Genomic DNA, 16,935 nt, shown 5'->3' with positions numbered 1-16,935 from the left:
CTTTCTAATAATTTGTCCATTTCATCTATATCGTCAAGTTTAATGACATGAAGTTGTTCCTAGTATTTCCTTGTAATGGAGCTACACTTTAAAGAGTAACTTAGCATAGGTCTCAAGAAGTCATAAAATGATATTATCTTTAGCACCAGCTTTATTTGTTAAAAAAATATTCATCAAGTCCCTCCTATACACAGAGCAAAGAATGAGGAAACCTGGATTTATTGAGCACTTCACTGGATGTATCATACAATGTCCTTGGCACTTTTTATAGATCATCTCATAGGAGTGTCCTCCCAGAATTCTAGGTTTACCCAGAAGGAGGCAGCAGTCTTTCCCTCCTTTCAGGGCAACTCTCAGGGTTCCCATTTCCTGTCTTAGGAACCATTTTTCTGCAAGTAACGGACACAGGTCCTTGGGGACCCAACCATCCAGAAGAGAGTGGCCTCAACCAGATAACTATGGTCTTGTAGCACATCCCGCATTCCTGCGAATAATAAACGCAGACAATAATGCGAAAGTGGGGGCTAGCAAGCAAGGAAGGGGAACTGTAATTTTCTTATAACCTCTCATCTAGCTCTTACTCTTTTCTACGTGAGGTGTATTTGTATGTGCACTTACTTTAACTACCACGTTCCCCCACTCTTATCCTCCACCTCTGCCAACTGTAGGTTTCTTATTTTGGACCCTTTTTCTTCCCGACAGTTCCTAGCGTAGTGCCTGCTAGACACTGCAACCTAAATTAATTTGTGTAGAATCAAACTGACTCCTACTTTGAGCAGTTTTCATTTTTAACTATCTGTACTCATAATTCATATATATCATACTCATATATATCGTGCACATGGCTTTCTCTGTGTGAGGCGCTGTTTCCCAGGTGCACGGGGGCCTGTGAGCCCCATGCAGCCCGTGACAGACTGAGACAGCAGTTAGCTGCAGAATGAGCCATTTACCTAATGAGGGGAACCCACGTCCCGACACTTGTCATTGCCACCTGATGCCCATGCTAGATCTTTCCATGGAAGGGAAAGGAGGATGCTTTTCCTCTCATTCTCCATTCACATTCGATAAGCTTCAAACTTTATATACTGACAAGTTTTTTGCCCAGTGTGTGCTTTCCTCATTTCAAAAAAAACTCACACATGGTGTGCATGTGTTTATTGGGTTTTAATGGATAAGAAGAGCAATCCTAAATGATTAGAATGTTGGCATTCTTTATAAGATTCCCTTTCACACAAAAGAAGCTGCAAAATGCATGCAGTACATATACATGCATAGATCATAAAACTCCTCTCTTGACCCAGTCATCTCTAGCGGGAAGAAGCAATCATCCACTCCCCCTAGAAGGAGAGAGAAGCCTCTCTAAGCCCCCTGCAACCCACCAGGCCCAGGGATGTTCTTTTCTTTTTAATCTACAAATCCTACTTCCTTTAACCAACTCCTGACAATAGCTTGGCAACCGACAGCATTCGCTGACTGCTTCCAACCTGAGTTCAATAAGAAGCCTGCTTCCCTTCTTCTAGAACACTTTAATATAAAAGTGTGGACAGGATTTTTGAACAAAGACAATGTTTCCATGGCAACATAAATTACTGATGAAAATCTACAGGAAGATTTTAAACCATTAAGATATAAAAGGGTGGTTTTCTTCCTTCATAAAGCAGTTGAGGAATGTTGTTGAAAATTTCGTTGTCAAGAGAATGGGGAAAGAAGTATCTTTCCCAAGGACTTAGACACATAATAAATAAATCTGGGGCTTATGGGCAGAGAAGTAGAATTTATATATGATCGTAGTTGGCAATAATCTATTATTCTAAGACTCCACTTCTGTCGAGAGGAGATTTGTACTAATTAACACATGTAGATATTCTTCACAGCAGTAAAATTGTCCTTCTATACTTCTGTTTCATTGTTTCTTGTAAATGTCAGGCTTTTCCAAATGAGAAATGAAGGACCAGCCTCTGTTCTCTTCTTTTACAACACCGTCTCTTCAAGGCCAAACCCTCTGCATTCTCCTGATGCCTCCCCCCTTCCTCTTCTGGGACCTGGCTTCATCAATCACCCAGCTCTCTCCCGTCTTCAGTCTCTCCCTCTGTAACTGCTCTTTCAATATCTCCCCTTGAGTCACTGCAAAAAAATGTGCTTAAGTGCGACAAGGCCTTAAGGAGTGAACATCTGCGTACAGTGGGCCCTCAGTATTGGAGATTCAATTAATCAGGCATTCATTGAACGCTACTTTGTTCAAGTCTAACATGAAATGCATTCAGAAATGAACCTGCCACTGGAAGCTTCTGTCCAAATTTTGTCCACATTGGGCACCAAACCGTTGACTGCAGTGGTCAGAGAACACAATAGCTGGACAGATATTTGATGTCTGTGTAATTGTTTAGACCTTCCCACTAACCGCGAGGTCAGTGAGGCTGGGGCAGCATCTGGCTTTCACACCGCATCTCCAGCCTCGTGACTGTGATGAAGAAGATGTTCAATCATTTTTCTTGAGCACGTGACTCTGTAATGAAAACCAAATACATTATGATACAGTTATCCGCCAAAGACTTGGTAATTCTGACGTTCAGGTCTTCTGCTACTAATACGTTCTCATTTAACCCCACATCAATCCTGTGAAACAGGCCTTGAGCAAATCCTTTCCAAATGAGCTCACTGAAGTTCAGAGCAAGTGAGGGACTGACTGGAGGGTTAGAGCCAAGATGGCAGCCAGGTTTATTTTATTCCAGAGCCTGTGTTCTTGCCAGGGAACCACCGACTCTCTTCTGACCCAGGTTCGATGCTTGTTCCCACCTCCCTGCCCTCGGCCTGTGCTTCCCTGAGCCCTGTCATGTGCTGTGTGCACTGAGGCATCATTTTCTCCTGTGAGGGCCTGAGTTTCTTTGTTTCTGCTTGTGACCAGGCCCCCAGGCACGTATTTCTCAACCAGCTTTGCTGCATAGGAGGCTTTGCTACCTCTAGTGAAGGCTGCAAAATGTTCCCCCTCAGGTTCTTACCACCGGAGCCTGACCATCTCTATTCACCTGATGCCACAGCTCTGCTGGGAACTTGAACTTCCCGGGCTCTGCTCACACCAGTGCTCTCTGCCTTGCTGACCCGAACCCTGGGTTGTTAAAACTCCTTTCAATGGGAAGAGTAATTTCTGATTGGGGTCTGTGTTAGAATTGATTGCTATGTAACAGATTACTCCACAACTTAGCAGCTTAGGCCAACAAACGTTAATGATCTCAGACAGCTTCTGAGGGCCAGCAATCCAGGAGCCACTTAGCTGGGGAGTTCTAGCTCAGGGCCTCTCGTGAGGTCCCCTGAACGCTTGCCTGGGGCTGAGGGTCCACTTCCAGGACGGCTCACTCATATGGCTTTTAGCAGGAGGCTCGGTTCCTTGCCCCATGGACCTCTCCCTAGGGGCTGTTTGAGTGTCCTCGTGATGTGGCAGCATGCTGTCCCCAGGCTGAGTGATCCAAGAGAGGGAGAGCAAGGACGAGGCTACAATGGCTTTGCGGTGCAGTCTCGGGAGCTACATACCATCACTTCCACCTTATTCTGTTTATTGGAAGCAAGTCACTAAGTCCAATCACATTCAAGGGGTGGGGGATTAAACTCCATCTAAGGGAAGAATGTCAAGGAATTTGTGGACATACTGTGAGAAGTGGTATATAGGCCATAAGATGCTCGTGTAGCAACCTTATGCCCCCTCCCTGGCTGGGGCAGCCCAGGGACTTCCTGTTTAGCTGTTCACAGGGGTGAGGTGGAGGCTGCATTCTGAATCCATGTCCAGGGCACAGTGAGGATTACACAGATGCAGAAAGACAGTCCTGACCTTCAACAAGGGCACAGTCTGGGAGGGAAGGAAGATATCTACACAGGTGGCCTAGGACAAGCTGGAAGACAGTGAGTGCTACCAAGAGATGAAGGTCAGAGGAGGAAGGCCTGATTCAGCAGTGGGCCTGGGGACTCCCTGGAGGGGAGAGCACTGGATCCTGGCATGCAAGGTCATGTAATGCTTCAGCAACTGGAGGCGTGGAGGGAGTAGCGTGCCAGGAAGGGGAACCGCACAGCAGGAAAGTGCAGTCTGTGTCTGGGGAAGGGCAGCGTGGAGTCCTCCTGGGCAGGGTCGGTGATGGTACCCGTGGCACAGTGTCGTTGTGAGGACAGCATAAGACAGTGCAGTCAGAGAACCTGGCACGCAGAAAACACTCACTCACTGATGATGCGGATGACTGATGAAGGTAGAGAAATGAGGCTGGAGTGGTCACCTGGGGCCAAGTCCCAGGGCTTTGCCTATCATCCTAAGGAATCGTGACACGTGGCAGCTAGAAGGGACCTTAGCTGGGACTTGGTCCTTCAGGACACTGGGAACCGCTAAGGTGCTCCCACAGGGGAGAGTGCGCTCACAGCCCAGCAGATTTATCCTGCAGCATGTCTTGGGTGGGTCCAAGTGAGGAGATGGGAGCCAGGATCCTGGTGCTGTGGTCCAGGGAGAGGAGGCGTTGAGGGCCCAGGTGAGGTGGGCACAGGGGCTGCACAGGAGGAGGTGAAGGTAGAGCATTTGTTGACTCCTTTAAAAACTCTGCCTGGTCAGCACAATCCAAAAGCTCTACTTCAGCAGCTGCTCTAAGCGTGACTGTGCTGTGATTTGAAGGTCCCGAGGGAGCAGCCCAGGAACATCTTGTCCACCAAGTCCCCACACACTGAGACGGCTCACACCGGCCCAGGCTCCCCTCCATAGGTTTCTCCAGCACACAGGGGCCATCAGCAGAGTCCCGTAAGGAGTCCTTATGCCCAGACCCGAACATAGCAGTGGGGCCACTTCTCTGTGCAGTTGACTCACCCACAGAGGGACATCGTAGTCCCAAAGCCATTCTCTGCCCCTGCAGGGATTATTAGGACATCCGTGATGCCCTAAGCCTCAAGTGATGGGGTCCTTCTAGGGGACAGTGAGGCCTTGGCAATGTGGTCGGATCATCCAATCCCCATGACTTCCTTACATCCGGATACAGGAGAAGCCTTGGCACGAGGAACAGCTCTGGGAGGCCAACGCAGCAGCCTGCAGATGTGGAGCCTCCCAGTTTGCCCAGAGCCTCACCGTGGTGTGTACCAGACAGGCTGAAGGGCAGTGCTTTTTTGTGTTTGCTGCCAGGATCCAAAGTCGCTATGAGCTTGAGGTGGGTTACGCACCCACCCCCAAGTGTGGAGAAGCAGACAGAACGAGGCCTTTGAGTCAGGCAGACTGCGGTCCAGTAACTGCCTGACTACATACTGGCTTGTACTGGCTTGGCTTGGCGTCCCTTCGTTCCCCCCCCAACCCCCCCCACCCCCCCACCCCCCCCACCCCCACCCCGTGCTCAGTTCCTCACACACAGCATGGGGTGAATAACAGTGACCACACAGGGTGTTCAAAGGCTAAAGCAGGGTTAGATTCTTAAAGGGCTCAGCCTTTTAACAAGTAGGTGTTGGGCAAGTGTTTGTTAAGTTTTCCTCTCCTTCCCTGTCCTGATTCTCCACGGCCCCCAGCCAGCCCCTTTCCCACCTGAGGCAGCTTCGCTCAGCAGGGGCGCTAGGTGCCTCCTGTCCATCTAGGGAGGATGGATTCTGTGGAAGCTTGGGTGACTTGACATGTTTACTTTCATGAGGGAAACTCTTCCCGACAAGAACTTAAGACTTGCGGCTCATGGGTTTTAGGGACGTGGTTTAAGCAGTAATAGAAGCCCCGCGTGTGAGCAGCCTTCACAAGTCTCTGTAGTTGAACAGAACCCTTGATTTTCTTTGATTCTCCAAATGTTTCTTGGATGTTTTGCTCTATGCTATTCAGGGCAGCAGGGAAACACAGATAAACAGAGCTCAGTTCCTGGTGAGAATGGCCTCTGGCTAAGGCAGGAGACAAGTTTGTGAGACCATCATCATTTCAGCATGATGGGCACCGGATAGAAGCATAAGATGTTCTCTTGCTTCCAAGGAGCAAGCTCTGCACCATCTAGGCAGGCAGGAAGGGCTCAGGAGGAGGGCCAGTTGCTGACCAGAAAGGAAATCAAATAACAGCTGTTTCTAGTAAATGCCTACTGAATGCCAAACCCTTCAATCCTGAGAGGAATGTAGGAAAGATATGGAGTGTGGCTCTCAATGATGGCCCGGGAGAGGGAAGGGTTCTGGCGGGACTGAGGACTGAGGTCCTCGCCCAGCCAGGCCCCTAACCTGTAGTCTGATACAGGGTAAGTTAAAGAATATCCCTCTGCAGCCACGCAAATGAGATTGGACTTGAAGGAGAGTTCTGTCATGAATTTTCTGTTGTATATGTTATCCCTCGAGAGAGACAAACGGACTCATGAAAGAATTAAAGAATGTGAAACTGCTAGGTAACCACAAAGTTGGACAGTACAGTAGAGGGTCCAGGAGCCAAGAGCTGGGAGACTTTGGGCTGAGTAATCCAGGAGGGCTTCCTGGAAGAGGAGAGCCCTGAGCTGGGCCTTGGAGAATAACTAAAATTGGGACAGTCTGAGAGGAGGAGGACACCATCAGTGGAGGAATAGGAATAGTGCTGCCTCGCTCAGAAGTGTTCAGCGGCTCCCCAGGCCTCCCACTAGCATCCAGGCATGGCATTCCAGGCTCTGTACAGCCTGCTTCTAGCTCCTGCCTGCCCGGTCACCATGCCATCCCTCCAAGAGCCCCACCCTCCCGCTCCCTGAGTGGTTCAGCCACTCTGTGAACCTGCCCCAAATACCTCACTGCTGCCTGATTCCCCCCACACACTTCTCTATCTGCATCCTTCAGTGCCCCCTTCCCCACTTCACCCCTCAGAATAAAGCATCCTTTCCCCTCTATCCTTCTGAGCTCTGTTCCATTTGCTTCATTCTGCCTTTTCTTAGGGTCACACATGGACAGACCCTGACTCACTAAACTGTAGAGACCTCAACCTTGGCTTCCTCCTCTCTGTGGGCCACGTGCCATAGCCATGGCTGGAGTTTGGCAAATGCCAAACAGATGAATGAATGAATGATCAAGCTGAAATCTGGTTGCACAGAAAGGGGAATTGATGGTTACAGGGGACCATGAGCTCGTGGCAAAAGGAACTGGACATGACTGACCTGAGAGTGTGGCCCATACTGCTCTGGGAGGAGCATCTCAGGGCTGGGGGAGCTCAGGTATTCTCTGTGCAGTCTGTCATATAAACCCTCCACAGCATTGCAGACAGGAGGCCACAGCCTGCACAAGCACCTCCAGTGAGGGCCACCAGCACGCTGCAGCTCCAGCACATTGTCCGAGTGCAGTGGGAAGGATGTGGGCTGTGGAGCTCGACTGACCTGGGCTGAGAATCAGCTCTGCTATTTGCCAGCTGTGTGGCCTTATGCAAGCCACTTAACCTCTCTGAGCCTTGGTGACCCTCTTTCATAAAAGGGAAATAATACTGCTTCCTTTCAAAGTTGTTGTAAGGATTATAGAGAATATACAAAAGAAAAACAACCTTCCAGCTTTATAAGAGGTGACTAATGAATGGTACATAATTTTTTTATGACACATGATTAATTGTTCCATGTGGCTGGGGAAGGTTTTGTGGAGAGTTCAAAGAAAGTTCTAGGTAATAGAATTTGGGTTTAAACCTAACAGCCTGTTATAAGTACAGTGAACTTATTATGGGACTCATTAACACATCCCACGTGAAGATGATGTACCAAAGTCGTTCAAGACCAGGGTGACCAAGCTGTCCCCACAAGGACACGTCCCGTGGTTAATGCTCACAGAGAGACACTTACCAGCCCACAGGGGCCGCTGCAGAGAGAGAGAGAGAAAGCTGCAGAAGCTGGCCTGGGAGAAATGACCCAGAATCAGTGCTTGGGGCCAGTGTATACCTATCTCGGCCCTCATTCTGCAAGCAGGCAGGCAGGCAGGGGTGGGAGCAGAGAATCCGGGTTTCTGCCATCGTATTTTGGGAGCCAGGCTGTTACTGCTTTGGCTACTGGGAGATGCAGGCCAAGTATCAGGGCCCGAGGGTGGGAGGAAGGAAGGGAGTCCTGGCGCCTCAGGCAGGTAATGGGGCCCAAGCCCCAGAGGCAGCCCGGGCCAGCACTGGGCCTGTGTGTAGAGCCAAAATGGCTCAGAAGTCGGGTCACGGTAACTGGTCGAGGCTACAGAGGCGAATGGGGGGAGGAGGAGGAGGGAGGAGAGGCTCCAAAGGCAGCCTTGAAGCCGAGTAGGTGGCCGCCATTAACAGAATCAGGAGGGTCTCAACCCTCCTCCCAAATCCCCTCTCTTCCCAGGTTCCACGGCTCAGGGGGGTAGTGTCCCCACCCACAAACCCAAATATCTCTCCAAGCCTGGCCTCCCTCAGCTCAGCCATGTTCGAGTCCCGCCCATTTCCCTCGACTCAGTGCCGTGTTCCGTCCCCACTGCCACGATCCTGGTTCAGGTCTCTGCTTTCCTCCCGGCTCACTGCACATCCCTTCTGGCCTCCCACTCCACCCCTCCCCCTCTGTCCCCATTCACACTGCTACCAAAGTTCTCTTCCCCAAGAAGAATCTGGCCACACGCATCCATGGCTTGAACTCATCTGGCAACTTCTTGTTACAGTCAGACCATCCCCTTGACGTGGCTGGCAGGACCTTCATGACCTGCCCAGCCTCTCCTGTCCTTCCCCACCAAGCTTCAACCCAGCCGCCCGAGCTGCCCGCAGGTCCTCCTGGGGGGCTGGGCCTCTCGTGAGCCTCTTTGCATGCCCCCCATTTTGCCTGGAAACCCGCCCCGCCACGTTCGGCCGGCTCCCTGTCAATCTCCATGACTCCTTCCAGAACCCGCCCCCCAACTCCCGGGCTGGTGCAGGAGCTCCTGCCCTGTGCTCCCCACTCCCTCCTCCTTCATGGAGCCTATCTTATTGTCCTGGAGTAAACTCCAGTCCCTCCCTCTCCCACACCTTGAGTTCATCCTGCCAGGCAGACCTTAAGCACTCAGTAAATGTTTTATAAATGAATGAATAAATGAATGTTTTATAAATGAATGAATAAATGAATGAATGAATGAGTGCAATGGAGCAGTGAGGGAATCCAAGAAGAGTAGACAACTTGGCAGGGGAGACAAGATGATTTGGTTCTAGGGATGCTGAGTTTGAGTTGGTGGGGCATTTAGAAGTAGGTCCAACTGCACTGGAAAGGCAAGTCTAAAGCTTCGGGAGGATCTCTTAAGAAACTGTGGTCAGTCTGCTCACACATGAGCCAGTGCCCCTCAGGAGCTCAAATGACCAGGATATGGCTCAGTGTTACCAAACCAGCTTTATCAACTCAGAGGCCCTCAGAGCCTGAAGGGCATTATAAGGACATTGTCTGGTCAATTCTTTTTTTGACAGATGAGGAAACTAAGGCTCAGAGAGGGGAGGGGCCTGCTCAGCATCTACCTAGAGGCAGAGCTAAGGCTAGAATTCGTGTGTCTCCTTGGCAGCCTGAGCTCTCTCTACCGTCCCCTGTGGCCTGTTGTTTGTGGCACTTGTGTCTGAGCCCTGAAGGAGAGAGTTACCATGAGGATGAGAGAAGGTGCTGGAGAGCCTCACTCCACAGATATTCGTACACTGGCTCTTCCTTTCCCACAGCACAGCTTCTCATGGCCCCAAATCAGGGGAGACTGATAAAGACCTCAGAGCCACAGAGCTTATGTACTGGATGTCTTGCACTCAACAAACAGGATGGACCCTGTGGCCTACATCAGCAGCGACATTTATTTTACCCTGTTTTGAACACTGTCACCATCTACTCTCCAGTCCTGTAACAGATCAGATATGGCTCATTAGAAACCAGGAGAGAGATTGCTATGAAGAAGCAAACTGACACACTGACTCAAAAAACACCAAATAGGGATCATTTAGGGTAAGGACCAATAGCCATTCACACCAAACCCACCAAGACTCTCTTACACATCATGTATCCCAACACAAGTCCCCATGGTGACATCCGGTTGTGTTCAGTACATCTTGCTTATTTATGACCTGCAGGCATTTAGACATTTCATAAGGATTTTCATCTAAAGTGATTGAGATTGTTAAGGTTCAGGTAGCACAAGAAGCAAGCCCTCTGCTATTTTGAAGAGAAGTATTAACTTTAAAGATTCAGGGTTACAGAGCATCTTCATCATGACAAAGGAAGGAACAGAACTGGCTTTTTGTTTGTTTGTTTTGTTGGTTAGTTGTGGGGTTTTTTTGTAGAGTTCTTTTTTTTTTTAACATCTTTATTAGAGTATATTTGCTTTACAGTGGTGTGTTAGTTTCTGCTGTATAACAAAGTGAATCAGCTATATGTATACATATGTCCCCATATCCCCTCCCTCTTGTGTCTCCCTCCCACCCTCCCTATCCCACCCCTCTAGGTGGTCACGAAGCACCGAGCTGATCTCCCTGTGCTATGCGGCTGCTTCCCACTAGATATCTGTTTTACATTTGGTAGTGTATATATGTCCATGGTACTCTCTCACTTCGTCCCAGCTTACACTTCCCCCTCCTCATATCCTCAAGTCCATTCTCTACGTCTGTGTCTTTATTCCTGTCCTGCCCCTAGGTTCTTCAGAACCTTTTTTTTTTCTTAGATTCCATATATATGAGTTAGCATACGGTATTTGTCTTTCTCTTTCTGACTTACTTCACTCTGTAGGACAGTCTCAAGGTCCATCCACCTCACTACAAATAACTCAGTCAGAACTGGCACTTTTTCGTTTGGCCACAACATACCAGGCACAATGTCCAACACGTTGTCTCATTTAACAGTCACAGCTCTCTAACCTCACACACAGCAGCATTCGGTCGTATGTGTCGAACTCATAAATGACTGAATGGATTGAGTTTTTTCAGCCTCATGTTAGGTATTGTGAAAATGAGGCCTAAAGATGAGAACTGCCTGTCCATGGTCACACAGTGGGAGCTGGGAGCCCGTGCTCTTTCTCTGAACTACTGCTGCTGTTGTCACAACCTGCCTCGACCGGGCAGGAAGGAACACTTACACTTACGCAGGAGGAGAGAGTGAGTTCACTCTTCAGCCACACATCAGTCAGCCCGACAAGCACTCACTGAGAACCCGCTGCGCTCGCCGCCCTGTGTGAGAGCGCTGCTTCTGGATATAGGATGTATCGTATCACTGAGGCTTTCTTTGATTTGCAGGAATGAGTTCAGAGCATGGACTGACATCAAGCCCGTGAAACCCATAAAAGCCAAGCCCCAGTACAAGCCCCCGGATGATAAGATGGCTCATGAGACCAGCTACAGCGCCCAGTTCAAAGGCGAGGCCAATAAGCCAACCCCAGCTGACAATAAGGTCATTGATCGCAGAAGAATACGCAGCCTCTACAGCGAGCCCTTCAAGGAACCGCCAAAGGTGAGACTGAACTTCTGGGGACCCATCAGCACTGTCTGGCATGGAGGGGTTAACTGCAGCAGAGATTGGTGGGGTGGGGAAGCGGGTACTGCCAACTCTGGCCCCGCCCCCAAGGGCTTCTTTAAAGCCCCTCCTTTCCTTCACAGCACACAGAGACAGAGGGGCTTCTTACCAGGGACCTTTGCTAAATTCAAAGTGAATTTTTAAAGGAACATTACCTAAAATGAAAACAGCTTAAAGACTGGTAGCCTTCCAGAGAACTAGCTTCTGATTTTGAGAAACGCCCCCCCCAAAATGGCAGAAAATCTCACATGAGCCCTAAATCCCCTTGTCTTAAAATAACTGTGCTTTTGCCCCTGAAGTGCTGACCCAGCCTTGGAGGCTTCCTTGCCTGACTTCTTTCCCACCCAGCCCCTGCCTCATCCTCAGCTCCAATCACTGGACACTTCTTTACCTCCCAAATCCCTAAACATCACCTGCCTTTTGTTATCCTTTCCCTCCAGCCAGCAGCAATTCTCAGTCTGTCACATCAGCTGCAAGATGTGTTCCAAGTAATTTGCTACTATAATAAACAGTTTGTGAATGATTTTCACTCCTAAGTAAGTTACAGTGGATTCAGGGATTTTCCAGTGACATCAGAGCTTTGCCTTATTTGCATCGCAATATGCATTCATGAGAGGGAGAATCATGTTGGAGACTCTGCTGCTGAGGCGGGAATCATACACGCCATAGCTTATTCTATGATGTCAAGCCATACGGAATTGTGCAATTATCAGCTCTCCTCTCTATAAAAGTCTGAAAACCTAAGAGCCTTTGCTCTGCTTTGCCCTAAAGTCCTGCAGTCAAGTGGAGTCTCCTCTTTGGCCCAGGACTGGTTTACAGGTAAGGCAACTACCCAGCCCAGTTTGCCTAGACTACTCCAGGTGAAGCATTGAAAACTCCCTATTCCATGAAAGCCCTCAGTCCTGGGCAAACCAGGACGATCGGTTACCTTATTTCCAGGTCAAGGGTGACTTGAAAACCCCTAGACTTCATTGAGTGGATGACCCAGCCTGTGAGGCCCAACATCATCTCTGTCCACCTTCCACAGATGAAGTGGGACCCAGGACATGGGGTTGACTTTGGACAAAAGAAGATTCAAGTAGAGGAGCGAGGGAAGATTGGGGAACGTAAATCCAGAGGTGGGTGGGAGGAGGGTGGCATATTGAGGCATCATACCCAGTGGCCCAGAGTTCTTGAAAAAGAGAAGAAAAGACCATCTTCCAGGAATGAGGGGGCAGAACTGGCAGGAGGTAGCTTGGGGAGAGGGAAGTGGGCTTGAACAGCAGCCCTGGGGAAGACCGTCTGGGGAGCCAGCCAGAGGGGAGGAGGGGATGGCTGGACAGCGCTGAAGGGCTCACTGGGCGAGACTGCCCGCCCAAGCCTCTCAGTGAGGACGTTTGTGCACAGGAGCTCAGAAACAGGAAAGGCCGGCTCCTGCTGTGGGAGTAAACCGCCCAGAATCTCAGTGTCTTCCATCAACAAAGTTTATTTCTTTTTTATTTTTTGCGGTACGCGGGCCTCTCACTGTTGTGGCCTCTCCCGTTGCGGAGCACAGGCTCCGGACATGCAGGCTCAGCGGCCATGGCTCACGGGCCCAGCCGCTCCGCGGCATGTGGGATCTTCCTGGACCGGGGCACGAACCCGCGTCCCCTGCATCAGCAGGCGGGCTCTCAACCACTGCGCCACCAGGGAAGCCCAACCAAGGTTTATTTCTTACCAGTATGGGCCCACCGTGGGTGGGCTGCAGCTCTCTTCCTCGGCACTTCTTCCATCTAGAACTCAGGGTGAAGAGTAGCCTCTCTGTGGCAGAGGAAAGGGGCACATTGGGAAGCACAGGCCAACTGTTGATCTTCTGTCTGGAGGTGACCCATCACCTCTGCTCACATCTCATTGCCTAAAGCCACTCACGTGCCTGCCTGAGTTGAGCAGGATGGTGAGGTACAGTCCTCCCGCGGGCAGGGGCAGCAGGGAGTGCATCACAGAACACAGTCCGCCTGGCGGGGCCCGGGACGCAAGGACTGGCGGCGGGAGCCAGTGTGGCCAGCGAGAGGGCGGCCAGAACGGCTGACGGGGGGCTTCAGAGGGGAGATGCCGGATGCCCTAGCGTCCCTGAAGAGGCTTTACACGCCACGCCCCTCCGAGTCCTGTGTTGTCACTGTTATCCTTTCACTAATCACGTCTTCTCTCTAAATTCGTCCTCCTACTCCCTCCCCTTCTGTGTTTCTGTTCGCCGTCTGTCTGTCTCTCCGTGCAGGTGGAGAAACCTAGTCTCCAGAGTTCCAAACCAAAAAAGACCTCAGCGAGCCATAAGCCCCCGAGGAAGGCCAAAGACAAGCAGGTGGTGTTGGGCCGGGCCTCCAAGAAAAAGAGCGCGGAGGGCGCCAGCGCTGCCCCGCCTGCTGACAAGGAGCAGAGCGCAGAGATGAACAATAAGCTGGCTGAGGCTAAAGAGTAATGCACTGCACTTCCCTTGCTTCTTCTCTTCCTTTTCTTTTTTCTTTTTCACTAACCAACAAAAAAGGCCACAAAATTGATTAGAGGCTTCCCATCTGCATGGGTCCTGAACGTCCTAGGAGCTCTTTGGTTTCTTTGAACAGACGGATCCTGTTTCAGAGACTGGGCGGCCTGCCTCCTGTGCAGATCTAGAGCAGGTCTGCACCACGGGCCCCTGGACCAGCCAGAGCCTGTGTGCAGGGCGGTGCCTCCTGGCGGGGGAGAATATACCTGCTGAGGGAGGCCAGGGGACCACAGGGGAACCGTCCTGGCGGTGCTTAGACATGAATGTAGGGCGTCCCCCTCCTGTTCCTCCCCAGGGTCTGTGCCAGTGATCAATTTTGAACTTTAGGTAAAAGTGTTCTTTTCCAAAACTCATGCGCTATAGAAGCTTGACCTGGGCTTCGGCAATTGACAAAATTTGTGGAAATATTTAACAAGCAAACAAAAATATTCTGGCCTTCATATCAATAAAATGAGTTGCGTCTGTTAAGTTTAAGTAATTTTTTCATAGACTCTTCTGTTAGAAACATGTGACTGCATTTAGTTTCCTATCAGTGGGCTTTAAATCATATACCAAGTAAATGATGTGCCACTGATGACCAAAACTAGGCCAGGGCAGAAAGATTAGGTGTTGTAGGTACACTCCAGACAGCATAGGAAGATGACGAAAATGAGGAGATTGTTTTCCTGTTAACTCTCCGCCTATCCAGTGCTGCAGATTTTGCAAAGTGACTGGTTACAGAGGACTGAGGAAGAAAGTTCAAGGTGTAAAGAGAGTGTGTTTAGAATGTGGCTTTCTTGCTTCCGAGAAACACACAGCAGGAAGCAGATGTAGTGGCTGCTGTGACAATGTTTACTGTTCCTGCCTGGGCTCTGCTTGCTCTGTTCCTCAGAGAGGATAGGAGATGCTGAACTTCAGGTTATGGGAAATTTCTGTGACTTAGCCTAAGACGAGGACAGTTCCCTGCTATGTGATTAGCAAGCATTTTGACCTCATTTCTGAATAAAAGCAGCTCTCCCTGCATTGTGTGTCTCGTGTCTGTGTGGCCAAAGCTGCCAGTGGCAGCAGTGCCACCTTAGCTGTGCTAGAGTTGTGCTGTAGGCATTAGCCAGGGAGCTGTGGAAAGACCCCACATACCTACTAGAAAAATTACATTTGCAAACCCCGTGGCGGCGTGTAGGTTGCGCAGTACTCTTTATTTCCCACATCCCCAGGGTGCTTCCTGTCGCCGTCATTCTGAAATCGCTGGGCTGTTGTGTGACACCAGCCTCTGCTCAGGCGTACTTTTCTTTTGTAATAAAAGTGGTAATGAGTGAAGTTCTCACGGTTCCCTACCTCAAAAGTCCCGTTAGGTCCTTCAAGTTGGAGGAAATAGAGCCTCCACAAGCTCTCTCATCTTCTGACCATTCAGGCAGCAAAATCCCCATTTACACCATTTTCTTTGTCACCTTTGGGCTGATTGAGAAGTCTCTTGCAAATTAATTGAGACTGTGCTATGCAGGCCCTATTTCCTAAGAGGACAGAACCTGCAGAAATGAAGCGCTTGGCCAGGCCTCTCTGCCATCTTCCTTTCTGTCCCAGGGAAGGAACTGTGAGGAAGAAGTACCGAGGAAGGTAGAAAACGTTAGTGAGTTTCAGTGTTTATGGATCACAGATTTTGATGCCTAGCTGGAAAGGGCTAGAGTAGATCTCGGTACTGATTCAGGTATTTGCTATCTGATCTTAACGATAATCTCATGCTGAGAGCTCGGTCAGCATGATCTTAACTTTGTCCGGAGAATCTGCCAATGTATGTTCGTTCTCTTGAGATCTGGCATTCGTCAGACATGTTGATGTTAGCCACGATTTGGATTTCTCTGTAGAATAGTCATCTATTTTTTTGCAGATCAAGTAAATCAAACTTTACGACGCACAGGGGACCATTCACTCAACATTCGTTCATTGGATGCCTGTGTGCCCGACACGGGGCCAGCTGTAGTGGGTAGCGTGTGTAAATGTCTCCACCACAGCACAACCAGGATACGTAGGACTCCACCCCTGTGTCTGATTCGAGTTTGTGTTGCCCCAATTGTAGAGTTAACCACCCACCTTGTGGCCCCAGGCACTGAGTTTCTTCCCTGCCCCACCTGATGCTTTAGATGACCTGTAGGATGTCTTTTCAGGCCTTTAGTCTCCCCATCTTTTTAGTGCCTCCAACTGAGAAAACCCTGTTGGTAGTTCGCTTTGACTCTTGAATGTGTCACTTCACTGGCAAGAAACCTCCTTTGATTTCTACTGTTTACAAATAAAACTCAGCCGGTCTAGTTCTGCATCCCAAACGCGCTGACTGAAACTGATTTCAGTTTCACAAGCAGTGTTTTAGTGTTGCCTTTCTGAAGGTGGCCAAGCTTCAAATGCCTGTTCGCCCCATTTTTGTACACTTCCCTGTGGTTCCCTGAACTCCCCTGACAAAAGAGCTAGGACTGAAGCTTTCTCACCTTCTGCTTCACTCACCTGCAAAGATGATCCCTAAAGCTGTGCGTTGGGTCCTTAAAGCTTTTTGTTATCTGCTGGTGCTCCCGTTACGCCTTTGCCTCTCTCAAGGCAGACCGGAAGCGTCTAATTACGATTTTGTGGCCTGGGTTTTGTTGCGAACCACAGATTGTCTATGTTTGTGTAGCGCACACCTCTCTTGGTGCTATTTCATTCCTGCTGTTAGTAAGAAAATGACAAAAATATTCATGTATAGCCAATTGATTGTGACGTGCTTGTGGTCTGTGCTTGCTCAGAAAAACAAACCAACAGTTTTTCCAATTATAAATAAATGCTAAAGACGAACACCACTTTCTTGATCTTATTTCCTTGGTAAGGCCCAGCTGAGTAGGTGAAGGAACCAACTTTTGCCATTTGAGCCGCTCTCCACGAGATGAGCTGCGCCCTGCAGTTTCTCTGGGGTTCTCCGTAACGCAGCTTGACTCTTTTAGATACTTGCCTCTCAGATACTAATTGCAAGCAGTCAGAGCTAAGTGTTGGGAAAGGCGACGATGGACCGGGAGACCCAGTGGCCAACAAGGT

General features: G+C 49.7%; 1 protein-coding gene across 2 annotated transcripts in view; it reads left to right on the top strand.

Moving 5' to 3' along the window:
* The window catches only part of MAP6 (microtubule associated protein 6), a gene marked incomplete at its 5' end in the record, with an annotated part of 87,993 nt that overhangs the window by 47,557 nt on the left and 23,501 nt on the right, over positions 1 to 16,935 (top strand). The window contains 2 exons of one of the 2 annotated variants that reach the window (XM_079930168.1): positions 11,129 to 11,342; positions 13,639 to 13,835. In XM_079930168.1, coding sequence (XP_079786294.1) covers positions 11,129 to 11,342; positions 13,639 to 13,835 — 411 coding nt within the window. The remainder of the gene's footprint in view (positions 1 to 11,128; positions 11,343 to 13,638; positions 13,836 to 16,935) is intronic. The other variant, XM_079930167.1, reaches the window with a different exon arrangement.

This window comes from Stenella coeruleoalba (assembly GCF_951394435.1).
Source record: "Stenella coeruleoalba genome assembly, chromosome: 8".
Lineage (NCBI taxonomy): Eukaryota > Metazoa > Chordata > Mammalia > Artiodactyla > Delphinidae > Stenella > Stenella coeruleoalba.
This window is presented reverse-complemented; position numbering and strand designations above follow the sequence as displayed.